The sequence below is a fragment of the Oncorhynchus keta genome, chromosome 16 (genome assembly GCF_023373465.1).
Source record: "Oncorhynchus keta strain PuntledgeMale-10-30-2019 chromosome 16, Oket_V2, whole genome shotgun sequence".
NCBI lineage: Eukaryota > Metazoa > Chordata > Actinopteri > Salmoniformes > Salmonidae > Oncorhynchus > Oncorhynchus keta.
The window spans coordinates 15281516-15300978 of record NC_068436.1 but is presented as its reverse complement, the minus strand read 5'-3'; the positions used below and the strand labels follow the sequence as shown (position 1 = coordinate 15300978).

Sequence of the window (19463 nt, the reverse complement as noted above, 5' to 3'; positions counted from 1 at the left end):
ACCTGAGGCTCAGGAAGAGTGAAACAAACCTATTTTTCTAACCTGAGTGAAGGGTGTTGTCTCTTTTTCAACTAACAGTTTATATACTTTTATGTTCTCATGTGTAGGTGTGAAATACATTTGTTGTGATATCGGCAGTATGACAACATAGAATCCCTACAATGGATATGATATAACTACAAATCAGAAGCATAGAGGGACTGAATGTATCCCATATGTATTGTAGGTGTATGAAGCTGTGAGATACACGTTTACATAAGCTAGGTGACCATGTGGCATCTGTAACGCCCTTTATAAACTGGGTGGTACATTGCCAATATGCTAAGGGCTGTATATTGTCACTCTGCAATAAGGTACCTCCGTATGCTAAGGGCTGTATATTGTCACTTAAGAACAGCCCGTAGCTGTGGTATATTGTCCATATACAACACCCCCTCGGGCCTTATTGCATAAATATAAATCATACAATAGCTATGATGTTGCTGTTCCAGATCTTTCTATTCCCTCTGGTTCCAGTGCTCCAGGTAGTGACGTCACAGTGCTGTAGTGGTAGCTAGTGTATAGAATCCATACAACAGCTATGACATCATCGTGGAGTAAGTAACCCATAGCCTTAATAGCCAATTAATCCTTCATAGCCAGTATCCAAGGGAAGCCTAAAGTGTTTCATATTGGAGAACCCATTAGATGATTTCCAGACGGTTTAAAAAGGGTTCCGAACCAGAAGACCCAGACCGACCAACATTCAGAATTCCATGTCTAGAGCTATCCCCATTCTCATTGATCTCTGGGTAAGTATCCTCATGGGAAGATCACCAAAGGCCTCACTCTTGCTTTCAAATCTCCTTCGACCCAGTTCATGCCACACAGACAGAACTCAATGTGAAGGCCTATGACTTCACTTCAAATGCGTAACATGATAGATCACCCATACTTAAGGCCTCCCAACTTCTGTTCTCTACCGCCCTGCAAGTGTTTGCAGCGCAGCCAGATAAACAAAACCACACACAAAAGAAAGACCTTCGGCACACACAGCAAAGAAAACAACAATTTGAGGCATTGCCCATTCTCCCCCCACACACTCCTTTCCCAGCACACACCCTCCCCCTCAGCCCCTTCACACACTTAGCGGTTTACTTACATTGTCGCGGGCCTTGTCTCTCACATCGTAGACGGTGAGCTTGACTAGCGTCTCTGGGCTGGCAGGGTACTCCGGAGGGAAGGTCACCCCTGTCAGGAACAACGGGTCTCTGCTACCCTGAGAGAGGATGAGAAGGAACATGAGAGAGCGTGAGAGAGACATTTGAAATGTCTTCATTCTTTTGGAAGGCTTGTAAGTGTAATGTTTACTGCTCATTTTTTTATTGTTTATTTCACTTTTGTTTATTATCTATTTCACTTGCTATGTCAATGTAAACATATGTTTCCCATGCCAATAAAGCACATTAATTGAAATTGAGAAGGAGAGTGTGTGGGTGGGGGGGAGAGGTGGAGAGAAATAGAGAGGGATGAGTGAGCCAACAGCTGTGCTCAGTCTGCTTCCCTACTGCTCCTGGGTGTTAGTGCAATGAATGGAAGTCTATGGGTAGACTTCTCATAGATTTCCATTCTTTGCGCTAATGCTAGTTAGCATTGGTTCGCAAAACATCCTGTAATTTACATACTGGACACAAAGACATACAGTGCCTTGCGAAAGTATTCGTTTAAAGTTTGAGACTATCACAGTGCAGGTGCATTTATACGGAGACTTGATTACACACACGTGGATTGTATTTATCATCATTAGTCATTTAGGTCAACATTGGATCATTCAGAGATCCTCACTGAACTTCGAGAGAGTTTGCTGCACTGAAAGTAAAGGGGCTGAATAATTTTGCACGCCCAATTTTTCAGTTTTTGATTTGTTAAAAAAGTTTGAAATATCCAATAAATGTTGTTCCACGTCATGATTGTTTCCCACTTGATGTTGATTCTTCACAAAAAAATACAGTTTTATATCTTTATGTTTGAAGCCTGAAATGTGGCAAAAGGTCGCAAAGTTCAAGGGGGCCGAATACTTTCGCAAGGCACTGTACAAATGGTATCCGCAAGTTCATCTGACTCTGAAGAAGTAGATAACGGGCCTTATTGCCAAAATCCCGAAGTATCCCTTTAAAACGTGTTAGGGCTAGGGGTTTCACTAGCAGAGCGCGAAATTCAAAACTATTTTTTTGAAATATTTAACTTTCATACATTCACAACTGCAATACACCAAATGAAAGCTTAACTTCTTGTTAATCTACCCATTGTGTCCGATTTCAAAAAGGCTTTACAGCGAAAGCACACCATATGATTGTTAGGTCAGAGCCTAGTCACAAAACCACAGAGCCATTTTCCAGCCAAAGAGAGGAATCACAAAAAGCAGAAAGAGATAAAATGAATCACTAACCTTTGATGATCATCACCAGATGGCACTCATAGGATGTCATGTTACACAATACATGTATGCTTTGTTTGATAAAGTTCATATTTATATCCAAAAATCTCAGTTTACATTGGCGCGTTATGTTCAGTAATGTTGTGCTTCGAAAAACATCCGGCGAATTTGCAGAGAACCACATTACAGAAATACTCATCATAAACTTTGATAAAATATAGAAGCGTTATGCACAGAATTATAGATATACTTCTCCTTAATGCAACAGCTGTGTCAGATTTCAAAAAAGCTTCACGAAAAAAGCAAACCATGCAATAATCTGAGTACAGCGCTCAGACACAAAAACAAGCCATACAGATACCTGCCATGTTGTGGAACCAGTAAAAGTCAGAAATAGCGTTATAAATATTCACTTACCTTTGATGATCTTCATCAGAATGGACTTGCAGGAATCCCAGTTCCACAATAAATGTTTGTTTTGTTCGATAAATTCCATAATTTATGTCCAAATACCTCCTTTTGTTAGTTTAGTTCACAAATCCAAACTCACGAGGCGCGGGCAAGTCCAGGCCAAAGTTCAGACGAAAAGTTCAAAAAGTTATATTACAGTTCGTAGAAACATGTCAAACGATGTATAGAATCAATCTTTAGGATGTTTTAACATTAATCTTCAATAATGTTCCAACCGGAGAATTCCTTTGTCTTTAGAAATGCAATGGAATACAGGTCGCTCTCAAGGGCGCACGCGTAATCATCTCATGGCATTCTACCAGACCTCTGGTTGAAACAGCTCTCATTCTCTCCCCCTTCACAGTAGAAGCTTCAAACAAGGTTCTAAAGACTGTTGACATCTAGTGGAAGCCTTAGGAAGTGCAATATGATCCCATAGACACTGTATATTCGATAGGCAATGAGTTGAAAAACTACAAACCTCAGATTTCCCACTTCCAGCTTCTGGGCCTGAGTAGCAGGCAGTTTACTCTAGGCATGCTTTTCATCCGAAAGTGAAAATGCTGCCCCCTATCCCAAACAGGTTTTAACTTAACTATTCAGAATGAATGCCTAAACTTAACCATGAAGTTGTTTTTTGTTTAAAGCCAATCCTTAACTTAACGATTATGGAGTGAATGCCAAATAAATGTGGATATCTGATTCTGCAGTGAGACTGTGAGAGCTTGTTGCCATAGAGGGCTGGTACTGTACACAGACACATGGATGCATGACCTCCGCTAGCCAAAACACACAAACACACCCAGGTTCCCACAAGACCCCAAGCACAATAGCCCCCCCTATAGGGCCCCAGGCCCGGCCAGGAGAGAGGCCTATGGAGCCTACTGTGACCTGGTATAATGTGTACTGGGTCTGTATATGCCCTGGTGTAGTGAAGCTTTGCATGTTAAAAGCAAACTGGTGTTTACATCAGGGGCTCTCTCTTCCTGTTGCCCTGCCCTGATGAGTGGCTCTGGAACGCAGGCCCCCAGGACAGGCTGGACACACAGTCGGTACCCACAAACGCACACACACACATAAACAAGCACATGGAGGCATCGTCTTACACACACACACACACACTCAGAAAGCACACACTCAGAAAGCACACACTCAGAAAGCACACACTCAGCCCTGGTGCATCCCGTAAACAGCCTAACGATAATCTGTCGACATGAAAAACGTCTCCAGTACTGCATTCCGCCGTAGCAACGGTCGTCGGCTAGGAAAACCCAAATTGCTCAGATTAGTCACCTCAACAAAGGATCGATAGAAGCCTCCAGTCTGTTTACATGTCCCTTTATTGACTAGGAGGACATCCTTATCCAAGGTGACTAACTAACACATCTTAGCCTAACACAGTAAGCCCATTGATACAGTAGGGGAGTACTGGAGGGATGTAGACTGTGGAAGGACCTGTGGTTACAGATCGGCAGCCAAGACATGAGGCTACCCCAGGACATCCACGCGTTACACTCTGCAAACACACACACACACACCTCCTCACGAGCCAACCTCTACACAAACCCCTCTCCTCCCTAGTCTACTAGATGTTTTCACCCCCTGTATTAACACCAAGCAGTGGGAAAGAGAAAACAACACTAATCCATTGGAGAGTGCTCTACTGCCATGCTCTCAGTATACAGTGTTGCTCAGTACTGCCACCCAGATACCATGCTACCATGCTCTCAGTATACAGTGTTGCTCAGTACTGCCACCCAGATACCATGCTACCATACTCAGTCAGATACCATGCTACAGTGTTGCTCAGTACTGCCACCCAGATACCATGCTACCATACTTGCTCAGTATACAGTGTTGCACAGTACTGCCACCCAGATACCATGCTACCATGCTTTGAGGGGCATATGGGCATTCTGTAGCAGCACATTCACACACAATCCGGTACAGCCGGCAAAACATGGGGAAATCAAAGACTTGCTGAGTGCTCACATGCATGCACACACACACACACACCTCAAATTCCCTCGACAAGACATTCTGAACTGAATAGCCTTCTTTCATACTTACCAGCATGTTTGGCAACTCCATCTACAGCCAAATTCACACAGCGGTACAAACAGGTAGAGTGGAGGTAGTACTTCAGAGAGAAGTAGTTAGACAGTCAGTCAATGGGCCAGCCAGTCAGGCAGTATGTCTACGGCAGTAGGGGAGACAGCTGCGTATATAGACAGCGACGCCCCTCTCGGTGCCTTTGGGTTACAGACCTCCAAGGAATGGGCGAGGCATTACACTATTAGAGTGTGTGTGTGGAGGGTGTGTGTGTGTGGAGGGGGAGTATCTTCCCATGGCAGGAGGCTCTCGAAGACAGTTGGCTCTCACCCATTTCCTTGACACTCATCATATTCACACACACACACAAACAAACCTCGCTTCACTAGCATGACATGAAAGGCTTGTTTCATTCTACTGGGCACTTGGCCCCACAGCATGCCGTCAAATCCCTTTTTTGAGAAGGCCACTCCTGGGCCCTTGGCGGTAATGGCTTTCAGAGTAAGATTTTCCCATAGACATACAGATTACAGTGGGGCCTAAATGTCACCCTCTCTGTCCCGTCGGTCTCCTCTCTCAGAGGTACAGTATATAGCTCACACCACGCTGGGTGCTTAGAGACGCTGAGAGGGGATCTCCAATAGCATTTTAGTAGTGTTTACACTTGAGCCCAACATGTCTGATAAAACTGATTGATAGGACTGATTGATAGGACAGATTGCTTTGAAGTCTGTTGATATCTACTGCTTATATTTATATATTTAACTTTTTGCCCAACGTTTCAAAGAAAAATAATTCAAATGAAAAAAAGGGTCTGTCCTATAGGCTTCACACTGCCCCAAGATGGACTGATGGACTGTTTAGGATAAGGAAACACCTGCTCTGTAAGAGTTCAATAACACCCTGATCACATATGTGGGGGGGGAGGGGGGGGCGCAGTCTGACTCCAGGCATAGCGGGAGCTGCCAGTCTGTCTCCAGGCATAGCGGGAGCTGCCAGTCTGGTAAGACCCAGCTGCTGGACACCAGCGCCTCTGGGAACAACACACGGCAGCCGGTCTGTCTCCGACATATTCACATTTCATACACAGACATGAGTGTGAGCACACACACACACACACACACACACACACACACACACACACACACAGGGCCTTTCCCCTTTTAACCGGAGAGGTCAATGAAGGAACAGCTGCAGCACTGAGGAATGATGGACAGACAGACAGACAGAGCTCAATTAAACAATGTAGTATAGGGACTCCCTATGGCTGGCCACACACACAAACTCTGTATGGTGTACTGCCAGTTTAGTGTTATTGTTCAGTCTCTTACTGTAAAACCATTCCTGATGCTATTTGTTCTGGTCTGTTATCATTTAAAAATAAATACGAGTTGATCCCCCCCCCAAAAAATCCCTATCAGTGTTCAGTGATACGTAATGAATTAGAGAGACTAGTCATTCCAATACATCGACCAGTCAGATACAGAAGTTACACTGCGTCTGGTTCAATATGTACAATACCATGCGACTATAAATCCAGAGACACGTCTACAGTATGATCAGAAGCGATCTCCACGGCTACATACATACAGTATCCATACGTACCCTCCTTTTGAGAAGCCGAAAGCAACAGTCCATGTTGTTCTCAGATCCCTCTCCAAAGCAAGAGTCACATTACAGCTATGGAATCACACTAGTTCTGCAGCTGAGCCGTACTGTACTGCTAACTGCTGTACCACATCCTGTGTTTTCCAGAGTGAGTGGAGGACGAGGACTCCTTTTATTTTCTATGGAGTTTCTACAGTAAGAGACGAAGGGACTGTCTTGAAAACAGTCAATCTTCCTGTTGCTTAATCAGCTAGATAAGAGAGAGATTAAAACCCGTCTTTGTGTTCTCTCACATGAGCCCTCAGTCTGTGACGGAGAGGAGGGGGGAAGAAAGCGAAAGACGAGTGACTGATTTGTTGAGGTGTGTGTGTGTGTGTGTAATGGTAATGGTGGAAAATGACCCAAGTAAAAGTCGCCCATTAAAATTGTTTTAAAAGTATTTGGTTTTAAATATACTTAAGTATCAAAAGTAAGTGTAATTGCTAAAATATACTCAAGTATTAATTTTAAATCTCAAATTCCATATATTAAGCAAACCAGACAGCACAATTAGACTTTTAAATTGACAAATAGCCAGGGGCACACTCCAACACCATTTATTATTTTTACTTAAGTACTTTACACCACTGTGTGTGTGTGTGTGTGTGTGTGTGTGTGTGTGTGTGTGTGTGTGTGTGTGTGTGTGTGTGTGTGTGTGTGTGTGTGTGTGTGTGTGTGTGTGTGTGTGTGTGTGTGTGTGTGTGTGTGTGTGTGTGTGTGTGTGTGTGTGTGTGTGTGTGTGTGTGTGTGTGTGTGTGTGTGTGTGTGTGTGTGTGTGTGTGTGTGTGTGTGTGTGTGTGTGTGTGTGTGTGTGTGTGTGTGTGTGTGTGTGTGTGTGTGTGTGTGTGTGTGTGTGTGTGTGTGTGTGTGTGTGTGTGTGTGTGTGTGTGTGTGTGTGTGTGTGTGTGTGTGTGTGTGTGTGTGTGTGTGTGTGTGTTCTAGGTGGGTATTCCAGCCCGGGACAGATGTTGCCGCCCCGAAAACACTTGTGCTCTTGTTGCCATGGTAATGACACTCCAGCTCTGAGGGCAATAAAAGAGGCATGCCAAAGGTCGGAGGGCACAGACACTTCCGTGAGACTGTATGGAGCGCAGAGACTCAACACACACACAGAGGGCACATGCAGACAGTCTGCTACCGCAGTTGACTGACTTATAGTCAGATTGAGACAGAAAGAGGGCTCTAACCACAAATCAGAGAGAGAGAGAGAGAGAACATTATTCCCATGCCAATAAATCCCTTGAATTGAGACAGAGATAGAGAGAATGAGAGAGAGAGGGAGGGAACAAAAGAGAGCGAGCAAATGAGAGAGAGAAAGACTTAACAGGCTGACTACACCGCTCGTGTCGCGTGCGCGTGCGTTGCAAAATAAATTTAAAAATCTATATTATTCAATTATTGCACCCACATTGCTTGCGCGCGCCAACGAGATTGCACTGCAAGTCCTGCCTCTCCCATCTCCTCATTGGTTATACCCACGTGGGTGACTGAAGACGAACGAGGTCAGTGGCGGTAATGCACCTCATTTATGAAAGTTGCCAATCGCAATATAAAGTCAAGAGAAGAAAAAGCCTGGAAGGATTAGAGATGATTAGAAACGATTTGGTTGACCGTTTTATGTGTGGATTAATTGGTGGAGTAGAGGACCTTGTGCATTTCGGGTAAAATAACAACTCAATGTTTATATCCCAGGACAAATTATCTAGCAACAACAAGCTAGCTAGCTAAATTGCCATACATGTTCAATGCTTTTCGACCTGTCCCCAAATTAATATAATTGGTTCAGAGTTAGTTTTTATATTTTAACCTCCGTGTCGTGATCACATTTGGTGTGGGGGGACAAAATACATTTATGCACGATGGCGCACGCACGCACCCGGTTTGGGTTCCATGTTAACCACAACAGCAATAGCAACTTAGACCCAGTGAACCAGAGCGACCCTTTAACAGTAAAAATAACAATCACCGGCAGAGAAAGGGAGTGAGATGGCAAAGGAGTGTGTGTGAGAGAAAGAGACAGTGAGGAGGGAGGGGAGGTAGCTGCATTAAGTGGCTTGTGAAAGGGTGTGTGTGTGTGTGTGTATATGTGTCAGTGCATATGTTTGTGTGTGTGTGTGTATACGTGTCAGTGCATATGCATGTGCCTTACCTCTACTATCTCTGTGCAGGCTTGGGAGACCAGGTATTGTTCCCGGGGGTCGATGACAGCAACCTGGACTAGAGCATTGGGCGTCCTGTCTCTGCCTGAGCCAATCAGATCCCTGCACTCTGGAGAAGGGGAGGACACACACACACACACAGAGATAGAGAGAAAGAGAGGGGGAGGAGAGAGAAAGATGGAGCAGAGAGAGTTGATGAAAGGGGGAGGGCAGAGAGAGAGAGGACAGTCAGTATAGTACATTCCCTGAGTAAAACCCCAACATCAAACAACACAAGGTTGAATAGAAAGGAAAAAAGGGAAAGGGGAAGGTGAGGAAGGAGGAGGGAAATCACCATGACCCCACCATTCCCGGGGCATGAGGTGAGAGTGGTGGAAGGATAAAAAAACTATTTCTCAGGGAAGTATCCTCACTGTACAGGAAATGGGAAGTCATATGTCCTTAGTTCTGGAAAGCAGCTTGTCTTCTGAGATCCAGTCGTCAAACTAACGTGGCTGCCAGTCAGTCTTCTCTCTTCCTTCTTCCCTCAGCTGAGTGAGTGTGCTGAGGACTGTCCGTTTTATTAGGATTTAATGTTTGTCAGTGAAACCCCTGGTCAGTCCCTAGTTCCTCCAGGCTTCCTGTTTGGCAGGAAGACTGGGACGAGGGGAGGCGAGGGTACGAGGGGAGGCTAGGCCATCATAGGAAACCAACACTTCCTGTCCAGGAATGGTCCCTCCCTTTCTGTCTCAGTATGAGGCTGTGGTCACCAGTATTTACTGTAAAGTGATATTGGACAATACATGTAGATATTGAAGCAACCACAAAGAGCCATATGCTGTCACTAAATGGTTGAAAATCTGACTACAGTGCTCGATGACTACTAGACAGGGTGTAATATCTGACTACAGTGGTCTAAGACTACTAGACAGGGTGTAATATCTGACTACAGTGCTCTAGGACTACTAGACAGGGTGTAATATCTGACTACAGTGCTCGATGACTATTAGACAGGGTGGAAAATCTGACTACAGTGCTCTAGGACTACTAGACAGGGTGTAATATCTGACTACAGTGCTCTAGGACTACTAGACAGAGTGTAATATCTGACTACAGTGCTCTAGGACTACTAGACAGAGTGTAATATCTGACTACAGTGCTCTAGGACTACTAGACAGGGTGTAATATCTGACTACAGTGCTCTAGGACTACTAGACAGAGTGTAATATCTGACTACAGTGCTCTAGGACTACTAGACAGGGTGTAATATCTGACTACAGTGCTCTAGGACTACTAGACAGGGTGTAATATCTGACTACAGTGCTCTAGGACTACTAGACAGGGTGTAATATCTGACTACAGTGCTCTAGGATTACTAGACAGGGTGTAATATCTGACTACAGTGCTCTAGGACTACTAGACAGGGTGTAATATCTGACTACAGTGCTCTAGGATTACTAGACAGGGTGTAATATCTGACTACAGTGGTCTAAGACTACTAGACAGGGTGTAATATCTGACTACAGTGCTCTAGGACTACTAGACAGGGTGTAATATCTGACTACAGTGCTCTAGGACTACTAGACAGGGTGTAATATCTGACTACAGTGCTCTAGGACTACTAGACAGGGTGTAATATCTGACTACAGTGCTCTAGGACTACTAGACAGAGTGTAATATCTGACTACAGTGCTCTAGGATTACTAAACAGGATGTAATATCTGACTACAGTGCTCTAGGATTACTAGACAGGGTGTAATATCTGACTACAGTGCTCTAGGACTACTAGACAGGGTGTAATATCTGACTACAGTGCTCTAGGATTACTAGACAGGGTGTAATATCTGACTACAGTGGTCTAAGACTACTAGACAGGGTGTAATATCTGACTACAGTGCTCTAGGACTACTAGACAGGGTGTAATATCTGACTACAGTGCTCTAGGACTACTAGACAGGGTGTAATATCTGACTACAGTGCTCTAGGACTACTAGACAGGGTGTAATATCTGACTACAGTGCTCTAGGACTACTAGACAGGGTACTGTAATATCTGACTACAGTGCTCTAGGACTACTAGACAGGGTGTAATATCTGACTACAGTGCTCTAGGACTACTAGACAGGGTGTAATATCTGACTACAGTGCTCTAGGACTACAGGGTGAGACATCTGAATCAGGACATTGGACGATGTCCAAATGGTGCACTTTATCCAACTAGCAACATTCTGGCAGACAAACGAGAATTGATCCGCTCTGAAAATGCGTTGTCACTATAGCACATTATTTAGTGAAATCGTAACCCCGAGTAACATTACTCAATAGAACAAAAATCCATAAAAGCAGCAAAATATGACAGAAGGTTGTTCTTTTTATGTGTAATTCCCCCTCAGAGGGTCGATTTTACAGAATAAGCGACTGTACGGCACAGAAAATCAAAAGGCTACAACAAGGGACAATTGAAGAAGAGTCAAGAGGAAGCTACAGAGTTAATGGACTAACGCTGTATGAATGGTGCTAAGGCATAAAACACTGGCTTTGCTGTAAAGACCTTTGCTTCCTTGATGTACTGGAGTCTCAGTGAACTGGTCCATCTAGCATTCTCTGATCTTTGGAGGATGAGAGTGTGAGAGACACGGGGCTATGCACTGGGACACACACCAAGACAACGGGTTCACTCTGTAGAATGGAATCCCTTCCTTAGTTGGGTTATACCATACTGCAGGAAGTAGATGTACAGTTGAATGCAGGCAGAAACATGCATGGACGCACACATATGCATACATGCAAGCACTTACGACTCACACAATGTTGTTGTTGTTGTTGTCCTTATGTAAATTGCAGCCAGTACCAGCCATTTTCCTAACTACAGCATTAGAATGCTGATTGACTTGTCAAGGTGAGAGTAGTCACCTTGACTTGTTTACAAATGCAAAACAAATGGGATGTCAGAGCAATGTAGCGCGGTTCTGGTTGAAGCATTCACATTGTTGGAAGTGCAACACATCGTTTAATTAACACACAGTCAAATTCAAAGTGAAATATCAACAGGGTCTCATTTAGGGATGCACGATATATCGGTATCGGCCGATATTAGCTAAAAATGCCAACATCGGTATCGGCCCGATGTCTAGATTAACGGCGATGTGCAAAACCGATGTCAGAGCTGATGTGCATACTTATATAACGTAGGTACATGACGTACTGACACCACATAAAACACAGGATTCCTAACCTAGCCCACAACGTCTGCTGTGTGGATCGAGCAGTCAACAAGTCGAGCAGTCATTTGAAAGAGTAAGCGAGACAACTCAAAGGCGAAATCCATTAACGCCAAGATAATGGAATTCATTGCCCTTAACAATCAACCGTTCTCTGTCGTGGGGGATGTTGGCTTTCGCGACTAGTCGAGCACTGGTACACACTACCAAGTGCGCTATTTTTCAGATGTTGCCTTACAGGAATTACACAGTAATAGCTTCACTGCTATTAGCGTCACGACATACTATGGAACGCCGTTTGGGTCTTTGCATGTCAAAAAAGACACGTCAAATAACACTATTTGACAAGTTAAATAAGCTTTTAATTTGACACGTCAAATAACAGTTCTATTACAGAATGTTGTATGTTCTGAATTTACACGTGCAAGCCAAGCGACACCACTACTATCAGTAGCACTGTCGAAAAAGCCTGCAAATAAGTAAACACCGGCCACGAACGATGTGTTTTACAATACCGCGTTGGTAATAAAGCATTATTTGTTTGACCGCAACTTCTGGGGTAGCTAGCTAGCTTTAGCTTGGTACCTAGCTGGCACAAATACAACCAGCCTGAAAACAATGACCAGTAGAAACTGCAGTAATTGTCATTATTCTTAGCAATGATTTCAGAATCCTTGTGAGTAAGTATTAGCTTGGTAGCCACTTGTTGTTCGCCTATTGAAATCAGCTCATGAAAAATAAATAACTAGCCAGCTACTTAACCCTGTTGCCCAAAGCTAAGGTTATAAGCAGCCAGCTAGCTTCATCTGTCTAGTGAAGCTTGACTGGACCAGGTTATGTGTTATGAAACTAGCCACAATAAGGATTAGGTACAATAGTGGAATTTGCAGTTTGCCTTCAAAATAAAAGTACCTCTTTGAAAGTGATGCAGAAGGTTTCAATTGGTGGAATCATACCATATTTAGACTAGATAACATTAAACAAAGTTTCAATGTGAAGCAATGAAATATGGTATCAGTCTACTCAGTGACACCCACAGAACACAACTGTGAAGAGATTACGCAAATATTAGTGTTGTAGCACTTATCGCAGGACTGTGACTGTGAAATCACCTCCCCAGTCAGCCTATTGTGTGTATTGACATTCATTTTCCACTGTACATCTTTACCTAAGGATTGGGAATCAATGAAATGTGGTAAGATTTTTCCCAACGTCCTCCTCAGCATTATCAGACTCCTAAAAATCCATGCAGTATTGTTTTTCCTTGGGAATAGTATTCAATACACATAGGTTGACAAATGTGGCTCAATTCACAGTTGTTTCAGAGTCCCACAATAAGAGCTCCGACGCCAATGTTCTCTGGGTGTCACTAAGTAGACTGATACCTCATGTCATCGCAATGCTAGCTGGGTTCGAGTCCAGCCGACCGCGACGGGGAGATCCATAGGGCGGTGCACAATTGGCCCAGCGTCGTCCGGGTGAGGGAAGAGTTTTGCCGGCACGAATGTACTTGTCCCATCGCGCACTAGCGACTCCTGTGGCGGGCCGTGCGCAGTGCACGTTGACACGGTTGCCAGGTGTATGGTGTTTCCCCCAAAACATTGGTGGGCATTGTGTCAAGAGGCAGTGCGGCTTGGCTAGGTTGTGTTTCGGAGGACGCACGGCTCTCGACCTTCACCTCTCCCAAGTTCGTTCAGTAGTTGCAGTGCCGAGACAAGACTAACTACCAATTGGAAAACACAAAATTGGGGAGAAAAAAGGGGTAGAAAAAAAGAATGATTTATCATTCAATCGATGACCCCATTCAAACCGTGTGACATCAGAAATAAGACTAAATGACATAATTTAATTCCATTTCCTCTTTAGGTTGTTGGTGTCTCTGTCCATTTCACTGACTGGGCACAAATATTTCCTGAATGCTTTTTATTATATCAAAAGTGGATGGAATAGCAGAATAACAGCCTGCTGTATGGAACTTACTAACAACACTCTAGGTAACATGATACTCTCAAAGAGCCTCTTCTCTGACACAAATGGTGTCCAAATGGAGCGAGAGACAGAGAGCAAGAGGGAGAAAGCGAGAAAAATAGAGACAGACAGGAGAGAGCAAGAGCGAACAGGTTGAGAGAGTGAGAGGTAAGGTGAGGAGAGTTAAAGAGAGATAATGGGAAGAGGAATAGAAAGAGAGAAGGATTGAGTGAAGTGATAGAAGGAGTAGAGAGGGAGTGGGTGAGTCATGAAAATACTAAGAGGTCTGACCACGGCAGATGTAATGCAGCCCGTTAGGCTAATTGGCTGGCTCGATCTGGATTAAAGTCCTTCAGCATGAAAGCAAATTACTTTCTGCTCCGATGCAATGGCTACAATCATCGCTAATTTATCATCCTAAAATAGCCAAGACTTTTATCTGAAAATATGGTGTTTTTCTGTGACTCCCTGGGGTTTGGGTGAGTAAATTGTATGGTTGTAAACTGAAATAATAACTTAGCTTTTAGTCTGATCATTATTTGAATGATGAACAACCTTTAAAAATTTACTGTCAACGGCATTATTATTTTAAATTATGATTTTGACCTTTGGCAGACAGACAAGTGTACAGATAACAGTTGATTTTTACATTCCATTATGAGTATCCTCGTCTACTACAACACTGACAGTGGCACGTAGACAGACACAACAACACAGCAGTCATGGGGCACTACGAAGGCAGAAGTGAGGTAAAGGAGCCAGTTAAATAGATGGATTGAACCACAGTTTGAGACAGGGCCGTGTGACTAACAGTCCTTGTGGATCCGTAGTGACATAGTGACTGTCGTTGAGGTAACAGACAGTGTGACATATGGTATGGGGTGACAGGGACAACACATCCTCTTAGTAAATGTTGTCACCAGACTGGAGCAGACAGTCAACGTTCCAGTATTGGATTCCCCTGGGCTAATACATTTCCTTCATCACCGTGGGCTAGAAACAGCGTGAAGTGTGAGTGTGTGTGTGTGTATGTGTGCTTGCAAGCAAGTGTGTGTCAGTACACGTGTGTGTGTGTCAGCCCACAAAAAAAAAACATCATAGATTAGTCTTTCGCCCTTGGTTGTTCCAGGAGGCCACAAAGCATCTGCCATCAGGGTTAGTTTCTAGAACACAATATGCAAACTACTGTTCCAGAATGTGTATCCATCTAAAATCAGAGCTATAGGGAGATGCCTCCACCATGTCTAACCTGTTGTCATGGAGGAAAGGCTCCAGCGCCAGGCAGAACAAAACAACACAGCCAACTACGATGCGGTGCCATCTCTCTGGTGCTATTCCATCGGATGGATTCTACAATGTGACGTTCCTCTGTTCTTCCACCAACAACCCAGATCTTAATATTAGATATGTTGGAGTTCCATTAACGGGCTGAAGAAAGCAGCGTTAGAACGGAGGAGGCAGAAGAACAGACATGCGCACAGAAACTCTCACACACACACACACACACACACACACACACACACACTTCTATTTTCCCAGGGACCATAGAAGATCCGCTCCCTCTGTACCTCAGCTTTACCCTACATTTCATCATTTCTCTCTCTCTCTTTTTTTCTCTTGCTTTATGTCTCGCTCTTTCTCCATCTCTCCCACAATCATAGCAACACATCCAATTGTCAAAGACTCCGGCCACCCTAGTCATAGACTGTTCTCTCTGCTACTGCACGGCAAGCAGTACCGGAGCACCAAGTCTAGGTCCAAGTGGCTTGTAAACAGCTTCTACCCCGAAGCCATATGACTCCTAAACACCTAATCAAATGGCTACCCTGACTATTTGCACCCCCCCTCTTTTACACCGCTGCTACTCTCTGTTATTATCATCTATGCATAGTCACATTAATAACTCTACCTACATGTACATATTACCTCAACTAACCAGTGCCCCCGCACATTGACTCTGTACCGGTACCCCCCTGTATACAGTCTCGCTATTGTTATTTTACTGCTGCTCTTTAATTACTTGTTACTTTGAATTCTTATGTTTTTTTTTTAAACTGCATTGTTGAATTGGGGCTCGTAAGTAAGCATTTCACTGTAAGGTCTACACCTATTGCATTGTGACTAATACAGTTTGATTGGAAGTGTGGTATAGAACTGGGGAGTTGCTCAACAGTGTTTGATCCTCTCTCTCAGTTCAAAGGCTCAGAGGATCTCTGACAGGTCCTGGGATCTCACCTAATATCACACTCTACTGAGGATTGACATGTGACAGTGGACATCTCTATCCGCATCGCTTCACAGAGTGATAGGACCAAAGCCACAGGCATTAAACTCAACTGCTGACTTTATGAGGTCCGTAACATTTGAGATAGAGAGGGAGAGAGGAAGATGAAAAGGGAGAGAGATTGAGAAAGAGATGGAGAGAGAAAGAGGGAGATATGGAGAGAGAAAGAGAAAGAGGGAGAGAGGGCTGGGGATGAGAGAAAGAGAAAATGGATACTGAAACAGGGATATGGGAAAGAAACAGAAAAGAGAGGGAAAGAAAGAAAGGGCAAGAGGAAAAATGTGTATACACTGACACTTTAGGACAAATTCACAGGGACTTTGTTTAAATACAGTGCCATCTCCCCTGTGACCTTACAGGGAATCTAAATTCTATTAGAAGGGCAAATGGAGAGAGAAGGGGAGACAGTGGGGGTTGCTATGGGAGACAAATACACCACTCTCCAGATGAGGATTATTAATCACGATAATTATATCAGCGATTCAATTATTTTGACAGCATTATTTGCATCTGCCGCCGCCATTTTCACACCTGTTCAGTGTTCACCATCAGGTCTGTGGAAAATATAATGCCTGTTATATTACTAGAATGGCAATTCATGTTGTGGAGAGAGTCTATACATCTGACATGTCAATTAAACAGAGAAAATGACAACCATATGATGTTAGACTAGTGAAAGATGTCGAATTAATGGACAGATGTTGATTATGTGAAGTCAAAATACCAAATAAAGAACACACACCATAAAGTGAGGAGCTGACTAGCGAATGATAATCTATACCAGGGGTCTCCAACAGGTAGACCGCTAGCGAGTAGCTCACAGCCCACCTATGAGTAGCTCGGCAAACAATTCCCGAAAGTATACGCAATTTTTCATGTGTTCCATTGCAAACGGTCATAAACAAATCTCACAAGTATGCGACACCGCAAGCTCCCAGCTACTAACTAATCAACGCAGCTTTGACATTATTCCACCCATGGTTAGCCACGATTGGCTTAAAAAAACAAACCTAACACAACATCTGCCAATTCATTTCCAGCAATATTGCCCCTGTCTGTCTGTGTGGCGCGCGCGTTTGTCTATTACTCCACTTGATGTGATAACCATCTTGTGAGTTGACAGAAATAATTTCCCCAAAACCCTTATCCATTAAATGTTAACGGCAAAGGCGGCTTACCTGGGAAAAGTATACCATGAATGAGTATATCATTTGTATCTATTATTTATTATTTGGAAACTTTGCCATGAAATGAACAGCAGCAGTACAGAACCATCGCTAGACTAGCACATTAAGCTTGATCAACACGTTCCTGTGCAATTAAAGGGACAGATGCTTAATTAAAAGGACAGATGTGCAATTAAAGGGGAATTACACTCACTATTTATTAGCTTTCTTCCAAACCCACATTTGTTTTGTCTTCTGCTGATATTTATCAATTGACATGGATTCATAACATCCAATTTCGTTGTTTATCTGTGAACAATTGTAATTTCAAGAGTGACCCCGCCCCCCCAAATAAAACTGAGAAAACATCATTTGAGAAAATATTAGACATAATTTGGAAAATAATCACAAGTTTTATATGGCCCCCCTTAGAGTTGTTAATGAACCATTATTTTACTAGATATATTGACAGAAAACTACTTTATCTTGTACACTAAGGACCCGGGAAGAGAAGAATGTGCTTATCTGAAAGCTAGAAAAAAATGAGTAGCTCGCAACATGTTTCATTTTTTAAAAGTAGCTCTCATGCTAGAAAAGGTTAGAGACCCCTGATCAATACAAATGATAAATAAAGTGGCACACATCTCTTACCTGGCTTTGGACTTAATTAAATAGATGCTGATTGAGTGTCTTAACAGAAGAAAAAGCTCCAGTAAATCTTTGAAGTGTGTTTGTACCATGTCAGATTGACATACAGAAACAGATGTTGACTGTTTGCATCCATGCTGAAGAGAGTTTGCCTTCATATTGGTGGTTCTTTTTCTGGGAAACAAATTGGCCACTTCCCTTCCTTTATCCTGTATCCATGCTGAGTTGAAATGATGATTGGGCCTTTGTTAAAGGAGCTACAGTACAGGGAGTTATACACCGGTTGCCTGGTGACCCAAACAGCTCTATGTTCGCCACATACTTCAGTCTGAAACTGCCATCATTGGAAGTCATTTGTGGGGATGTCAAAATGCGGGGTGTTGTAGAAAACAAAGTCTTCAGTGATTGGATAATCTCTAACCAATCAAAGTATCAAAGCCCACATGTGATTTGGCTCTGGCCCAACCCATCAGTTTCTGGACCAGTCCGAACGGTTAGAATGTGTTTACGTTCTAGAAATCGTTGTGGAGGTACTCCGATCCAGACTTATTGCGGAGAAGAAATGAACGCCCGGTGGCTTGGCGTATCATTTGGCCGGAGCAACTGCATCCTGCGCCAATTACATCCAAATATACTATGGGGCTCCACTCTTTTGAAACGTTGAATGTGTGTATCCGTTGTTCCAACATCCAGGGTACATCCAAAATGGCACCCTATTCCCTATATAGCAAACAAAGTAGAGCACTTTGTAGGGAATAGGAAGCCGTTTTCTAAGATCTAGCCGGGGTCATTTCCAAAATTTCCAATTATTAGAAGTGTGTTTCTGTCTAGAACATTACTAGACAGAAGTACATGAAGAGATCTACTGTACTGTAGTTAAAATGGCCTCCTGCCCCTCGCTTACACTCATTATAACATGGCCATGATCGTCAATACTAGTGATCAGAGTAAAGCTTGATCCACATTGACAAAAACTATTTGCAAAGTTAAAAAGAAAAACTTTAAAAGTACAGTAAGGGGTTTTGAAATGCCCCCCTCTGTGTGTGTGTGAAGTGGTTAGGTTACCTGAATGAGAAATGAAGGACACGACACTGGCGTTTGAAACATTGTTTCCCGACGTTGGCATTATCAAACGACAGCCGCACCTAATTTGTGTGCCGAGCGACAGCTAATGAGGGAAGCCGATTAATCAAGCTTTAATTGGTAGTTGACAGAGTGTGTTGGGAAGGTTTTGAAACCCCCCTTCAACCCCTCCCTTCCTCTCCTCCTCTACCCCACATCTCCTCTCATCTCAGCTGGGTGGACTGCCCGTGGACCCTGCCTAAACACCAGAACACGGTACCCAGAGGAGGAGCTGCCAAGTTGGGCATCCTGACGCAGCGGCAGCCCCTCTCCACGGAGACTTCCCCCTGGAGGCCACTGAGAGAGAGACTTCCTGTTGTGGCACAGGGCCATTGGGAATTCTAATGTTCGG

The 19463-nt window shown here is 43.6% G+C and overlaps 1 protein-coding gene across 7 annotated transcripts in view; it reads right to left on the bottom strand.

Annotated features, from left to right (window-relative positions):
* The window catches only part of LOC118378614 (type II inositol 3,4-bisphosphate 4-phosphatase-like), a 263199-nt gene that overhangs the window by 211110 nt on the left and 32626 nt on the right, over positions 1-19463 (bottom strand). For 3 of the 7 annotated variants that reach the window (XM_052464784.1, XM_052464786.1, XM_052464785.1), the window contains 2 exons: positions 8715-8833; positions 1142-1258 (listed from right to left, as the gene is read on the bottom strand). In XM_052464784.1, coding sequence (XP_052320744.1) covers positions 1142-1258; positions 8715-8833 — 236 coding nt within the window. Of the gene's footprint in view, positions 1-1141; positions 1259-4936; positions 5096-6523; positions 6730-8714; positions 8834-9137; positions 9225-17353; positions 17372-19463 lie in introns of those variants that run through there. The other 4 variants (XM_052464791.1, XM_052464787.1, XM_052464788.1 and 1 more) reach the window with 4 other exon arrangements.